The sequence below is a fragment of the Pleuronectes platessa genome, chromosome 18, assembly GCF_947347685.1.
Source record: "Pleuronectes platessa chromosome 18, fPlePla1.1, whole genome shotgun sequence".
NCBI classification, from domain to species: Eukaryota; Metazoa; Chordata; class Actinopteri; order Pleuronectiformes; family Pleuronectidae; genus Pleuronectes; species Pleuronectes platessa.
Genome location: NC_070643.1, coordinates 22,773,806 through 22,788,805, shown reverse-complemented (window position 1 = coordinate 22,788,805; position 15,000 = coordinate 22,773,806). Strand labels below are relative to the sequence as shown.

The window sequence follows — 15,000 nt, the reverse complement described above, 5'->3', positions numbered from 1 at the left end:
AACTCAGCTGTGAAGTCAAGTTGTGTTTGTGATTGTTGTTGTGTGAAGGGGAAGTCAAGTTGTGTTTGTGATTGTCGTTGTGTGAAGGGGAAGTCAAGTTGTGTTTGTGATTGTCGTTGTGTGAAGGGGAAGTCAAGTTGTGTTTGTGATTGTCGTTGTGTGAAGGGGATGAGCTTCCTCCACAACAGTGTGATCCTCTCCCACGGGAACCTGAAGTCGTCTAACTGTGTGGTCGACAGTCGCTTCGTCCTGAAGATCACGGACTACGGTCTGCAGAGCCTCCGGGGGGGCTGCCCCGAGGACACACACGCCTACTACGCACGTATGATACACACACACACACACACACACACACACACACACACACACACACACACACACACACACACACACACACACACACACAGCAGTCACCTCTGCCTGTGTGACATCATCACTGTGGGTGTGGTTTAATATTTTAAAACAGGAGGTGATTTGTACTGCAGGTATCAGCGTGTTAATGATCACCTTTCAAAATAAGAGCACACTATCTATATTTATCATCTTTTCCGATCTGTACATTCACATCGGTCGAGGTGACAAAAGTAATAAATGAGGAAAAATTAATTCAACACATTTTACGCCTGTTTTTATTTGATAGTTTTAGTTTTATAAAACAAGTCAGAGACGTTTAGTTAAGTAATCTTCTCTAGTCTCAGTTTGATCAGAACCGATAAGTCAGTGGAAACGATGAGATGTTTATAGCATGTGATCCGTCCTGTAAACCTCATGTGACACTGATGCCCCCTGCAGGGAAACTGTGGACGGCTCCAGAACTGCTGAGGTCCGACTGCCCCCCCCCCGGGGGAACTCAGAAGGGAGACGTCTACAGCTTCGGGGTCATCCTGCAGGAAGTGGCTCTGCTGAGAGGAGTTTTCCACCTCGACACTCAAACCCTCAATCCTAAAGGTCAGAGGTCGTCAGGAGACAAGTCCAACTCTAACTAATAGATAGATGAATACAGATGGATAGACAGCCCCCCCCCAGTGGACACTATGTTTATTACAGATCGGCAGCAGCTCCGACTTCTACTACTTACTAAATACTGTATCCCCCCCCCCCCCCCCCCCCAGAGATCATCCAGGCGGTGATTCGGGGTGGTGCCCCCCCCCTGCGTCCCTCCCTCTGCTTCCACAGTCACAGCGAGGAGCTCGGAGTCCTGATGCAGCGCTGCTGGAGCGAAGAGCCGAGTGAGAGGCCGGACTTCAGCTCCATCAAGATCCTGCTGGGGAAACAACACAGGTGTGTGTGTGTGTGTGTGTGTGTGTGTGTGAGTGTGAGTGTGTGTGTGTGTGTGTGTGTGTGTGAGTGTGTGTGTGTTAGATACGTGAGGACGAGTTTTAGACATCATCCCTGCTCTCATCAAACATTCAGCTAAGAGATGAAACACATAAAATCTCCTCTTTAGAAAGGAAAATTAAAATCCCTCCCCTCTCCCTCAGGTGTCCCTAATAAAGTGACACACAGGTAATTAGTCTGAGTACTATGGCCTCAGCTAGATCAAGACAGGAGCAGTTAGTGTGTGTGTGTGTGTGTGTCTGTGTGTGTGTGTCTGTGTGTGTTGTATATTCACACACATGTCTGGTCTGTAGAGGTTATGGTTCAAACATCCTGGACAACCTTCTGTCTCGGATGGAGCAGTACGCCAACAACCTGGAGGAGCTGGTGGAGGAGAGGACGCAGGCGTACCACGAGGAGAAACGCAAGGCTGAAGCACTGCTCTACCAGATACTACCACAGTAACTATACTGCAGTAATACTGCATCAAATACTATACAGTACATATACTGCAGTAATGCTGCATCAGATACCACGACAATAAGTACACTACAGTATCAGAACATGGTTTGTGTGTGTCTGACAGTTCAGTGGCTGAGCAGCTGAAGCGAGGGGAGACGGTTCAGGCTGAAGCTTTCGACTCCGTCACCATCTACTTCAGTGACATCGTGGGCTTCACCGCGCTGTCGGCTGAGAGCACGCCGCTGCAGGTCAGTGGAACCAGCTCAGCAGAACTCAGCAGAACTCAGCAGATCTCAGCAGAACTCAGAACCCTCCATCCAGGAACCTGCAGCAGGAGGTTTAAATGTGGTTCTCTACCTGCAGGTGGTCACTTTTCTGAACGACCTCTACACCTGCTTTGACGCCATCATCGATAACTTCGATGTTTACAAGGTAGAACCACTTCCTGTGCTCTATTCTGTGCTAAGCTATGTTAGCATGTTAGCCTGTGTCCCTTAAGGAACCTCCGCTCTCAGGTTCTTCCTGATTAAAGAGCTACGTGTTGGCTGCTGGGGTTCGATGGGACATTCAAATCTGAGAGAGAAGCAAATCCAAACCATTTGTGAACACTGCCCCCAGGTGGAGACTATTGGTGATGCCTACATGGTGGTGTCTGGGCTGCCGGTGAGGAACGGTAACTTCCACGCCCGGGAGGTGGCCCGGATGTCTCTCGCCCTTCTGGAGGCTGTGAAGAGCTTCAGGACCCGACACCGAGCCAATCAGCAGCTGCTGCTCCGCATCGGAATACACAGCGGTGTGTGTTTGTGTGTGTGCGAGTGAGTGTGTGTCATGTGATTTATTAAATACACTACATGATTTTTGTTGTTGTGTGTGTTCAGGTCCAGTTTGTGCCGGTGTGGTCGGGCTGAAGATGCCCAGGTACTGTCTGTTTGGAGACACGGTCAACACAACGTCACGCATGGAGTCCAACGGAGAGGGTAACACACACACACACACACACACACACACACACACACACACACACACACACACACACAACCCTAGCCATCCAAACTAAATACCTAATCTTAATTCTAAGTGTTAACCCTCAAACAGTCGATTGTAGGCTTAGAATGTTTCTCACAAAGACACATGCACAGTAGGACCAGGCTCACTGACACGATGTCTGTTGTCCACAGCTTTGAAGATCCACGTGTCAGAAGCCACTCGTCAGGTTCTGCTGGAATTCAGCTGCTTCACATTAGAGCTCAGAGGAGAAATCCAGGTGAAGGGCAAAGGTCCAATGAGGACGTACTGGCTGCTGGGAGAGGAAGACAACTGACAGAGGAAGACAACTGACAGAGGAAGACAACTGACAGAGGAAGACAACCGACAGAGGACCGCAACCGGCAGAGGACGACAACTTACAGAGGAAGACAACCGACAGAGGACGACAACCGACAGAGGAAGACAACCGACAGAGGACGACAACCGACAGATGACGACAACCGACAGAGGAAGACAACCGACAGAGGAAGACAACCGACAGAGGAAGACAACCGACAGAGGAAGACAACCGACAGAGGACGACAACCGACAGAGGACGACAACTGACAGAGGAAGACAACCGACAGAGGAAGACAACCGACAGAGGACGACAACCGAAAGAGGACGACAACCGACAGAGGACGACAACTGACAGAGGACGACAACTGAAAGAGGACGACAACTGACAGAGGACGACAACTGACGGAGGAATACAACTGACAGAGGACCGCAACCGGCAGAGGACGACAACCGACAGAGGACGACAACCGACGGAGGACGACAACTGACGGAGGAAGACAACCGACAGAGGACCGCAACCGGCAGAGGACGACAACCGACAGAGGACGACAACCGACAGAGGACGACAACCGACAGAGGACGACAACCGACAGAGGACGACAACTGACAGACTGAGGAAATGTGGATAGAAACAACTAGCTGGTGTTGGCCCCTCCCTCCTCCTCTCCGATTGGACAGTTACCTCTGACATAAGAATGTTCCGTCTTAATAAATGAAATATTGTGTAAATAAAAAAATAAACTGTTATAATATGTTTGTGTAACTATTAACTCCAGGATAAAAGTTCAGAATCAGCTATTTTTTATGTTCTGCTGATTATTGCTAAAATACAAATGTATGTTTTCCATAAAATTACTACAGATGAATAGTTTTTCCAGAAAACATGGAGGATATAGAAAGTAATAATTTACATTGAAGTGGTTCATGTGAATCTTCAGAGATCCAATCATCAGAGCCTCTTTGATTTAAGCAGCTTGTTTTCTGCTCTCACTTCAAATCACTGAACTTCAGTGAATCGTCAACATGTTTTAACCTTAAAGTCACGACAGCCTTCTTCACTGGTTGTCTTTGATTTTAATGTTGTAGTATTTTAAGCTGCAGATGATCAATAAAGTTTATTTAAATCATAATCACATGTAATTTTTGTGTGTTTATTTTGCTGATTATTCTGTGTTATTGATGTTTACGTGTTACTGATAAAGGCACAGAGCCCTGGGATTGGCTCCAGATTTCCTATCCTGTGATTGGTCCACTATCCCATCAGTCAGAGCTTGTGGCGACGTGATTGGCGGAGGGCGCGTAGTCCCGGTGCGGATGTCCGTTATGTGTCTGTGGTGGTCGGAGCCTCAGAGCGGGACTGAGAGTCACCGCTGCCCCGACACAAGTTTACAAGACACGGTCACTGAGCCGAGCGGGACGCCCTGACCACCGCCGCTCGCTCCCCGGTTCACCGACACGCACACAGCCCGCTCCCCCGGGACTCAGCCCTCTCAGCTCCGCGGGGCCCGGCGAGGCGCGGCGGGAGCAGATGGAGCCTGCACCGGCGAAGACGAAGCCGCAGGGCCGACTACTGGTGTCCACCCTGCTGGACACCAAAGATGAGCTGGAAGAGGTAGGCTAACCCGGGCCAACGGCTCCTAGAGCAGCTATAACCCGGGATAACTCCGGTGGACACGAGCAGTTTGAGTTTAGTTTAAAACAAAGACGTGGAACCACTGGATCACCCAGGCTAGGCTAGTTAGCACGGCTAGCAGGGGGCTACTAGCGCTAGCATGGCACAGCCGCCCAGGGACATGTGTTAACACGCTGTAGCCGGAGTGAACCCGCGGTGTGAGACCGCTGAGCGGGTTCCGGTGGGAGCGAGCCCCGGGGGACGCGGTTTAACGGCACACCTTACCGATTGTTAGCATAGCATGCTAACCCTACGTAAACATATGGATAGAAAGTGACAGGTGCGCATGCGCCATGGGACTGTTTGGTTTCTGTCAAAGGACTGAGATACACACACACACACACATACACACACACCTGAGTGACGTGTTCATGTGGCTTGGACTGTCAGAGTAGATCAGCTACTAAACTCTGTGTTTGTGTGTCTTTGTGTTATTGTGTGTGTCTGTCGGTGTGTCTCTCGCTGTATGTGTGTCTATTTTTGGGTGTGTGTCCGCGCTGTGTGTCTTTGTTTGTGTGTGTGTGTCTGTCGGTGTGTGTGTGTTTGTGTTCTTGTCTGTGTGTGTGTGTGTGTGTGTGTGTGTGTGTGTGTGTGCACAGAAATCGGAGCGGTGTGTTGGGATCGTCCAGGCGTTGACCAATGGGCTGTCAGAGAGAGAAGCTAACGACGCGCTCACTGCTAATGTAAGAAAAACCAACTGTACAATCCCCAGTGCAACCAGCAGCCTCCCAGTGCCTGAACGTCCTGTGTGCTCCTCAGGTGTGTAAAGGTCAGCAGCAGCACGAGGAGGTGTGTCTGGGTCTGTTCACTCTGCTCCTCACGGAACCCACCCAGGCTCAGAGGGTGAGACGCCAGCGCATCATTATTAATGTGTGACATCACCATGACATCATTCTGACATGGCTGTGTGGGTGTGGCCAGTGTTACAGAGACCTGACGCTGGTCAACAGAGACGGGATGAACGTGATCCTGGTGAAGATCAACCAGATCCTGATGGAGAAGTTCCTCAAACTGCAGGACGTCCCGAGAACTCAGGTGAACGAGCTGCTGCTGTGGTGACGCCTGGTGGAGTTTCCAGCCTCTGAACTGGTTTAAACTGGTTTAAACTGGTGGAGTTTTAGTTTTTAAAACTCGGGGCTTGTGATTCAGTCTGAACAGAAACTGAGTCTTTAACGGTGACGCAGATAAAACCGCTTGTGTGGAAGAAGGTTATTTTATTTTTTTAAAGATAATATATTGGTGTGGATGTGACCTCTGTGACCTCTGACCTCAGTGACTGGTCTGTGAACGGAGGACTGATGAAGTTGTGTGTGCAGCTGGTGTGGCTGGTCCGGGAGCTGGTGAAGAGCAGCGTGATTGGAGCCGACGGGGTCGTCATGACGCTGCTGAAACAGATCGCAGGTCAGTAGCCGTCAGTCACACGGTTCACTCCTCTGACCTGAAACCTCAGCTGAGTCTTTCTTGTTTGATTTTCAGGTGGAGATATCTCCACTAAGAACCTGTGGTTGGCCGAGAACGTCCTGGAGATCCTGCTGGAGCAGAAGTAAGTTTCACTGTTCATCAGACCTCAGACCAGCAGCAACGATCAACTCTGATTTATTAAATGAACAAACCGCTGTGACGCGACTGGAGGAATTGTTCCTCTTGAAGTCACTGGGGGACTTTTACAGTGAAGCAGCTGAATGTGTTGTCTCTGTGCAGGGAGTGGGTCCTGAAGAGTGGGATGCTGATCGCCATGTCCGTCTACACCTACCTCCGCCTGATCGTCGACCATGGGGCCCCCAACCTGCTGATACTCCGCCAGAAGGAGGTGGACTACTGCATCAGCATGCTGAGGGAGAAGGTAAGGAAGCACCGAGGTCAAACGTGAGTCAGGCAAAAGAAAAGAAGTACTGTAGGGATGGAAGTAACGAAGGAAAGAAGATGTGAAGAAGGTGGGATGAAAGTAAGGAAGTAAGGTTTCCCTGACACCCTGTCTGTGTTGTAGTTCATGGAGTGTCTGATCATGGGCCGAGATCTGGTTCGTCTGCTGCAGAACGTTGCTCGGATCCCAGAGATAGATCTGATCTGGAGAGACCTGCTGCACAACCCACAAGTCCTCAGTTCTCAGTTCACTGGTAAACTACACTACCCACAATCCTACGGCCTCAGATAACGAGCTTTCACAAACCTCAGATCCTGGAGCTGCTGATATAAAGTGTGTGTGTGTGTGTGTGTGTGTGTGTGTGTGTGTGTGTGTGTGTGTGTGTGTGTGTGTGTGTGTGTGTGTGTGTGTGTGTGTGTGTGTGTGTGTGTGTGTGTGTGTGTGTGTGTGTGTGTGTGTGTGTGTGTGTGTGTGTGTGTGTGTGTGTGTGTGTGTGTGTGTGTGTGTGCAGGAGTCCTCCAGCTGCTGACCGCTCGGACCTCTAGAAAGTTTCTGGCGTGTCGACTCACACCGGACATGGAGACCAAGCTGCTGTTCATGACCTCCAGGGTAAAGACACACACAGAGTTTATCTTTCACACATGACCACGCAGCAGGGTGAGTCACGTGACGAGCTGTTTGATTGGACGCTGGATGTCTTCCCTGTGTGTCCAGGTGCGGTTCGGGCAGCAGAAGCGGTATCAGGACTGGTTCCAGAGACAGTACCTGTCCACAGCCGAGAGCCAATCGCTGCGCTGCGATCTGATTCGCTACATCTGTGGAGTGGTCCATCCGTCCAATGAGGTGCTGAGCTCTGACATCTTACCTCGCTGGGCTATCATTGGCTGGCTGCTAACCACCTGCACGGTAAGGGGGCGGGGCCTCCGACTGTCCATCTGAAGGTTATCAATAAATAAGCGTTGATTAAAAATAGTTTTTGTCTCCAGTCAAATGTAGCTGCCTCCAACGCCAAGCTGGCGCTCTTCTATGATTGGCTCTTCTTCAATCCAGAGAAAGACAGCATCATGAACATAGGTGACACACACACACACACACACACACACATCAATGAAAAGAAAAGTTATTGGTCGAGTTGCAGTTTATTGTCTTTTATCTTTGTGTTTCATCTGATTGCTTTGATTTGTGAAGTACTCTGTAGTTATAAGTGTTATACAAGTATTATTATTATAAGAGGCTGAATAAAATGGATTGGATTAAATAAAATTATAAATCTAAATGTTTGATCCATGCAGACTGTTGTGTTGATGTTGTTGTTGTGTTGCTCTGGGTCAGAACCAGCCATCCTGGTGATGCATCACTCCATGAAGCCTCATCCTGCCATCACCGCCACACTGCTGGACTTCATGTGCAGGGTAACACACACGCACACAGACACACACTGACACACACCTGCTGTTTTCAGACATGAACTTCTGTCATGTTCCTCACATGTTCTGCAGGTTCTCTGTGAGAACAAATGTGTGAGTCAGTGACTCTGGACATGTTCTGGATCTTCTCCTGCAGCCTCCTGGTAAAATGTGTGTAACATGTCCTCATGAGTCCATGTGAGGAACCAGCAGGACAATGTGTGGAAGCTTCCCAGAGAGCGATGAGGTTTCTAACTCGTGACAACCTTCCCTCTATCCTTTCTTCTCTCCCTGTGTCCTTCCTCAGATCATCCCTCACTTCTTCCCTCCGCTGGAGTCTCAGGTCCGTCAGGGGGTCTGCAGCTCGCTCACCTTCATCATGGAGAAGAGAGTGCTGGCGTAAGAATCAGAGAACTGTGTTTCACTCTTGATGGTGCAGATTGTATGATTATTGATATTGATCTCTTGTCTCTCAGTCACCTCGCTCCACTGTTTGATAATCCAAAACTGGACCGAGAACTTCGATCGATGCTAAGAGAGAGATTCCCTGAGTTCTGCAGCTCGCCCTCCCCCCCAACTGAAGGTAACAGACACACACAGACACACACACAGTGTCGCAGTACTAACACAACTTTTGTGTCCTGCAGTGAAAATGGAAGAAGCTGTTTCCTTAGAGATGGAAAACCACGTGTTGGACAAGGAAGAGGGTTGCTATGACAACACTGAGGCGGCCTTCAGTGACGATGAGGAGGAAGTCAACAACAAAGGTGACGAGATGAAGATGAACCAGAATGAGGACTTATTATATATTCATAATGTAAGGAGAACATGTTTACATCGGAGCCAGTGAGGACGAGTGTTTCCCAGTGAGGACGAGTGTTTCCCAGTGAGGACGAGTGTTTCCCAGTGAGGACGAGTGTTGCCCAGTGAGGACGAGTGTTGCCCAGTGAGGACGAGTGTTTCCCAGTGAGGACGAGTGTTTCCCAGTGAGGACGAGTGTTTCCGAGTGAGGACGAGTGTTTCCCAGTGAGGACGAGTGTTTCCCAGTGAGGACGAGTGTTTCCCAGTGAGGACGAGTGTTGCCCAGTGAGGACGAGTGTTGCCCAGTGAGGACGAGTGTTGCCCAGTGAGGACGAGTGTTGCCCAGTGAGGACGAGTGTTGCCCAGTGAGGACGAGTGTTTCCAGTGAGGACGAGTGTTGCCCAGTGAGGACGAGTGTTGCCCAGTGAGGACGAGTGTTGCCCAGTGAGGACGAGTGTTGCCCAGTGAGGACGAGTGTTGCCCAGTGAGGACGAGTGTTGCCCAGTGAGGACGAGTGTTAACCAGTTTAAAGACTCTGGTTGACTGGTTTACCTGCCCCAGTTGAACAGCTCAGAGACCTGCTCATTCATAACCCTGCCTGTCGCCCAATCACTGTGCAGGAAAGAAACGGGAGTTCAGGTTCCATCCAATCAAAGAGGCCGTGATGGAGGAGCCTGCTGACATCACACCCTGGCTGGACCAATTAGATGACACCATGAAGGAGAAAGTGCTGCAGCTACAGAAATCCAGGTGAGAGGCCACAGTCCTCCTTCAGGTCCTCAGCTCGACCTGTGGGCATCAGATGAGAATCTGAGAAGAAGAGGTCACATCTGAGGTCGCTGTGGATTTATGAATAATTAATCAGTTAATATTACTGTGATATGATGATAATGTTTTCTCCTGGTCATTACATTAATAATCAAACTGACTCTGTCCTCAGTGACACAGAGACTCAGTGTGAAGTGATGCAGGAAATCGTGGACCTGATCCTGGAGGTGAGTTCTCTTTGTTCAATCATCTGACTGTTATTTAGATTCAATCAGAAACCAACACCAGAGGAACAGGACTGTTTCACCTCAGCTGTTCTCCCACAGGAACTCCGTAAAATGTTGTCCTGACATGTTGTGTAGTTAGTGTTGTGTTGGAGTTAGTGTTTGTCCTGTGAAGCAGCAGGTTGTACATACATTCTGCTGTGGAAAGATCACTGTTGTTGTTTACAGCTCATTCACACCGGATAGGGAGGGTCTCCCCTTCTTCCTGTTGTAGAAAAAAGGAAGCCAAAATATCTTGTGTACTTTGTTCTCTGATGTTCTCTGATGTTCTCTGATGTTCTCTGATGTTCTCTGATGTTCCAGGAGGACTTTGACACAGAACAGATGTCGGCTCTGGCCTCTTGTCTGGCAGAACTGTTTAAAGATCATTTCAGAGGAGATGTTCTTCCAGAGGAGATCACTGAGGAGTAAGACTCTTACTGTCTTTTACTGTGTTACTGTGCTGCCCCCTGTTGGTCACACGATCAGAGTTTCTCTCTCTGCTCACCTGTCTCTCTCTCTCTGATGTTCACCTCTCAGGTCCCTGGAGGAGTCGGTGTGTAAACCCGTCTGTCTGATCTTCAGGAACCTGGTCACGATGCAGGAAGACAACAGTGGCTTCTCGGTTCTGCTCGACATGTTGGCTGAACTTTACCAGAAACAACCTAAGATCGGATACCACCTGCTCTACTACCTGAAGGCCAGGTGAGGAGCCCCCGGCTGCACTGATGATGTCACTGATGGTCAGTGGTCTGTCCTGCTCTCAGCAGCACAACTAAACCTCCTGTGTGTGTGTTTGTGTGTTTGTGTTCTCAGTAAAGCGGCGAATGGGAAGATGATGTTGTACGAGTCGTTCGCTCAGGCGACGGCTCTCGGGGACCTGCACACATGTCTGATGATGGACATGAAGGCGTGTCAGGAGGACGACATCCGACTGCTCTGCTACCTCACTCCCTCCATATACTCTGAGGTACACACACACACACACACACCCTCACTCCCTCCATATACTCTGAGGTACACACACACACTCCCTCCATATACTCTGAGGTACACACACACACACACACTCCCTCCATATACTCTGAGGTACACACACTCACACTCACTTCATATACTCTGAGGTACACACACTCCATATACTCTGAGGTACACACACACACACTCACTCCCTCCATATACTCTGAGGTACACACACTCACACTCACTTCATATACTCTGAGGTACACACACTCCATATACTCTGAGGTACACACACACACACACTCACACTCACTTCATATACTCTGAGGTACACACACACACACACACACTCCCTCCATATACTCTGAGGTACATACACACCCTCACTCACTCCCTCCATATACTCTGAGGTACACACACACACACACTCCCTCCATATACTCTGAGGTACACACACACTCCCTCCATATACTCTGAGGTACACACACTCACTCCCTCCATATACTCTGAGGTACAAACACACACCCTCACTCACTCCCTCCATATACTCTGAGGTACACACTCACACTCCCTCCATATACTCTGAGGTACACACTCACACACCCTCACTCCCTCCCTCCATATACTCTGAGCTACACACACACACACTCACTCACTCACTTCATATACTCTGAGGTACACACACACACTCCCTCCATATACTCTGAGGTACACACTCACACACCCTCACTCCCTCCCTCCATATACTCTGAGCTACACACACACACACTCACTCACTCGCTTCATATACTCTGAGCTACACACACACGCACACTCACTCCCTCCCTCCATATACTCTGAGCTACACACACACACACACTCACTCCCTCCATATACTCTGAGGTACACACACACTCACTTCATATACTCTGAGCTACACACACACGCACACTCACTCCCTCCCTCCATATACTCTGAGCTACACACACACACACACACACTCACTCACTCAATATACTCTGAGCTACACACACTCACTCACTCACTTCATATACTCTGAGTTACACACACACACTCACTCACTTGTCTTGTGTGTGTTCAGTTTCCAGATGAGACGTTGAGAAGCGGCGAGCTGCTCAACATGATCGTGGCCGTCATCGACTCCACGCAGGTAACTGACACGTGTTACTAACGTGATCTGAACCTTCTCTGTTGGAAACATACAACAAACACAAGGTGCTGATACTAGTTGTTTAAACTCAATTTGAAATCTTCATATTCACAATGTTCCTCCTTCAAGAACATGTTTGTATTCTTTTAACGTAGGATTTATCCAGCTTGTGCGATTATAGCAAATTTGCATAATTAACGTCCCAATAAGAACAAATGAGGCTCAACGTGCTTCGGTGAGAAGTGTTCAAGCCCCAAAGAGTAAAGAACATGTTTTAAAATATGTGACAATGATCGGATCAGAGTTTAAAAGACGTACAGCATCAAGATCCATTAGTGAAAAACCTCATCTGAAGAACTTCTGACTCTAATGTCAAGTCTGGACTCACATTCCTAACATAACGTTTGTGTTTGTGTTTGTGTGTGTGTGTGTGTGTGTGTGTAGTTACAGGAGCTGATGTGTCATGTGATGATGGGAAACCTGGTGATGTTCAGGAAAGACTCTGTGCTCAACATTCTCAGTGAGAAACCGTCGCACAACAGCTCATTGTGTTTGTGTTGAGCTGCAACTGATTGTGTGTTTTCTTCCTCTGAACAGTTCAGTCTCTGGACTGGGAGACGTTTGAACAGTACAGCACCTGGCAGCTGTTTCTGGCTCACAGCATCCCTCTGGAAACCATCATCCCCATCCTGCAACACGTCAAGTACAAAGGTGACCGCTGGCACCACCACTGGTTCTGGATTTCAATGACTAACACGAGAGGACAAAGATTATTAGAGAGAAATAAACTTCATGAATCTGTGTGAAGCTTTTCTTACTGATGTGATAAGCCCGTGTGATTCTTTGTGTTTGTGTTTGCAGAGCATCCAGAGGCTTTATCGTGTCTGCTGCTGCAGCTTCGCAGGGAAAAGTATGAAAATCACACGAAAACTATGATTCCTTCTTTACATTACAGCTGTGGTTGTCCCTGTTGATGTGTGGGTGTGTGTCTGTGTGTGTCAGACCCAGTGAGGAGATGGTGAAGATGGTCCTGAGTCGTCCCTGTCATCCCGAGGACCAGTTCACCACCAGCATTCTGAGACACTGGGCGTCCAAATACGACGACACGCTGGGAGAACACATCAAGGCCCAGCTGATCAAGAACAACAACCAGCCCCGCAAGAGACAGAGGTGAGGACAGACTCACACGGGAGCCCTGGACTTTGATGCAGGAGATTCTCCGGCTCAGACTCCTCTTCTTCATCCTGAGATATTTGTGTTGTGAAAAAGACACGTGTATGTTGCCTGTAAACAGGGAGAGTATTTGAGGACAGAGCTCAGATCTGTGCGTTGTGGTTCGGTCCTGCTGGTCCCAGCCGTGTAAGAGCCGCTGTCTGATTGGCTGATTTCAGTAGTTAATGGCAGTGGTGGGTCATGTTGTCCACGCAGGGACACGTGTGTAGTAACATGTGTCTGTGTGTGTCTGTGTGTGTCAGTCTCCGTAGTTCCAGCAGTAAACTGGCTCAGCTGACTCTGGAACAGATCCTGGAGCACATGGACAACCTGAGACTGAGTCTGAGCAACAACAAGAACAACTGTGAGTCCACTCTCCCCTCATCACTCAGAACTGATCCTGGATCTGTTGATCACTGATAACTGATCCATGTGTGTCTCTGTCAGTCTTCACTCAGACTCCCATCCTCCAGGCTCTGCAGCACGTCCAGGCCAGCTGTGACGAAGCACACAAAATGAGGTACACACACGTAGTAACAAACAGTATCACACACACACACACGTGCTGATGACATCATAACGTACCTCACTTCCTGTTGCTGCAGGTTCAGCGACCTGTTCGCTCTGGCGGAGGAGTACGAGGACTCTCAGTCGAAGCCTCCGAAGTCTCGTCGTAAAGCTCCGGCCTCCTCGCCGCGCTCCAGGAAAGGAGCAGCTCCGCCCACTGAGGAGGAGAGCGCCTCCAGCAGCGCCTCGGTACGTACCGCCCACGTCACAGGATCGATACCAGCCGTCCGGTCACAATCCTCCACTGTAGAGAAACATGCTAGCTGCTGGTCCGACACGCCCCCTATCAAAGCAAGAGAGGCCGACACGTCGTGCACAGACTGGAAGCTGTTGACCAATCACAGAGTGGACCAGCTGACCAATCAGAGCAGAGGGGAGCTGACAGACAGGAGCTAAAACCCAGTGTTTGAGACACAGGCTGAAAAAAGGAGCTGCAACGATTGGACAAGAGCATGAAATCATTTTATAGTCATAACAATAATTAAATCCTCAACTTGCAGATGAGCATGTTTGATCTGAATGTTCCTAACGTTAGTTTGGTCGTTGTGTTGCAGGAGGAGGAAGACTCGAAGCCCAAAGCTCCAAAGAGGAAGAGGAAAGGCTCGTCAGCCGTCGGCTCTGACAGTGACTGATGGACTCTGACCAATCACATGCCAGCTGCCACGGAGACAGCCAGCCAACCAGACGCTCTGACCACTGGAAGAAGCCCCGCCCCCCCTTCCTGATGACATGCACTGACGCCCGTGGAAGGGGCGGGACTCGGAGACGCTGCAGACTTTAAATCCCATGTGGTGAACTGATTTTCACATGATGAGACCGATGCTCTTTCCACAGAGACGAGGACTGACCTGGTCAAAGGTCACTGTGTGGCTTAACTCCCATGATGCACTGGGAAAAGGAAGCCTCGAACTCTGGGAACAAAATGACTGATTTTAATACAGGGAACATGATGATGATGATGATGAAGATGAGTGTGGTTGTTTTTGGGTACTCCTGCTTTTTTCTGGAGGGAATTTTGAACTCTTATTGTGGAGGATCCTGACTTCCTGCTGTTTTTAGCAGCTCCTCCATGTTTGTCTCGCTGCAGTAAAAGCTCTTCGTCTGAACATGATGTGGAATTCATTTAAAACTGAAGATTGTTTCAGGTGGTCATCTCTGTGTGTGTGTTGGGGGGGGGGGGGGGTGTCACTCAGTACAGCAACATTTTACCAGCGCTGTTAAGAACATGA

General features: G+C 49.2%; 2 protein-coding genes across 2 annotated transcripts in view; both read left to right on the top strand.

The window, feature by feature from the left end:
• Positions 1-3,403, top strand: part of npr1a (natriuretic peptide receptor 1a) — a gene marked incomplete at its 5' end in the record, with an annotated part of 17,790 nt that extends 14,387 nt beyond the window's left edge. The window contains 9 exons of the mRNA XM_053447237.1: positions 166-322; positions 793-948; positions 1,113-1,281; positions 1,632-1,778; positions 1,904-2,027; positions 2,143-2,211; positions 2,398-2,572; positions 2,658-2,756; positions 2,958-3,403. Of these exons, the coding sequence (XP_053303212.1) occupies positions 166-322; positions 793-948; positions 1,113-1,281; positions 1,632-1,778; positions 1,904-2,027; positions 2,143-2,211; positions 2,398-2,572; positions 2,658-2,756; positions 2,958-3,100 (1,239 nt within the window). The remainder of the gene's footprint in view (positions 1-165; positions 323-792; positions 949-1,112; positions 1,282-1,631; positions 1,779-1,903; positions 2,028-2,142; positions 2,212-2,397; positions 2,573-2,657; positions 2,757-2,957) is intronic.
• A 1,190-nt stretch (positions 3,404-4,593) lies between these two features.
• ints3 (integrator complex subunit 3) lies at positions 4,594-14,877 on the top strand. Its single transcript, XM_053447136.1, has 29 exons — positions 4,594-4,717; positions 5,377-5,460; positions 5,537-5,620; positions 5,699-5,812; positions 6,094-6,178; positions 6,254-6,320; positions 6,479-6,620; positions 6,765-6,894; positions 7,153-7,250; positions 7,356-7,547; positions 7,628-7,715; positions 7,974-8,053; positions 8,355-8,446; positions 8,524-8,630; positions 8,695-8,814; positions 9,469-9,598; positions 9,789-9,843; positions 10,204-10,307; positions 10,420-10,584; positions 10,696-10,849; positions 11,924-11,992; positions 12,437-12,512; positions 12,590-12,703; positions 12,854-12,902; positions 12,995-13,162; positions 13,468-13,568; positions 13,652-13,724; positions 13,810-13,960; positions 14,326-14,877. Exons 1-29 carry the CDS (start codon positions 4,634-4,636, stop codon positions 14,401-14,403), a joined length of 3,054 nt encoding a protein of 1,017 aa, XP_053303111.1. The 5' UTR covers positions 4,594-4,633; the 3' UTR covers positions 14,404-14,877.
• Positions 14,878-15,000: the final 123 nt, after the last annotated feature.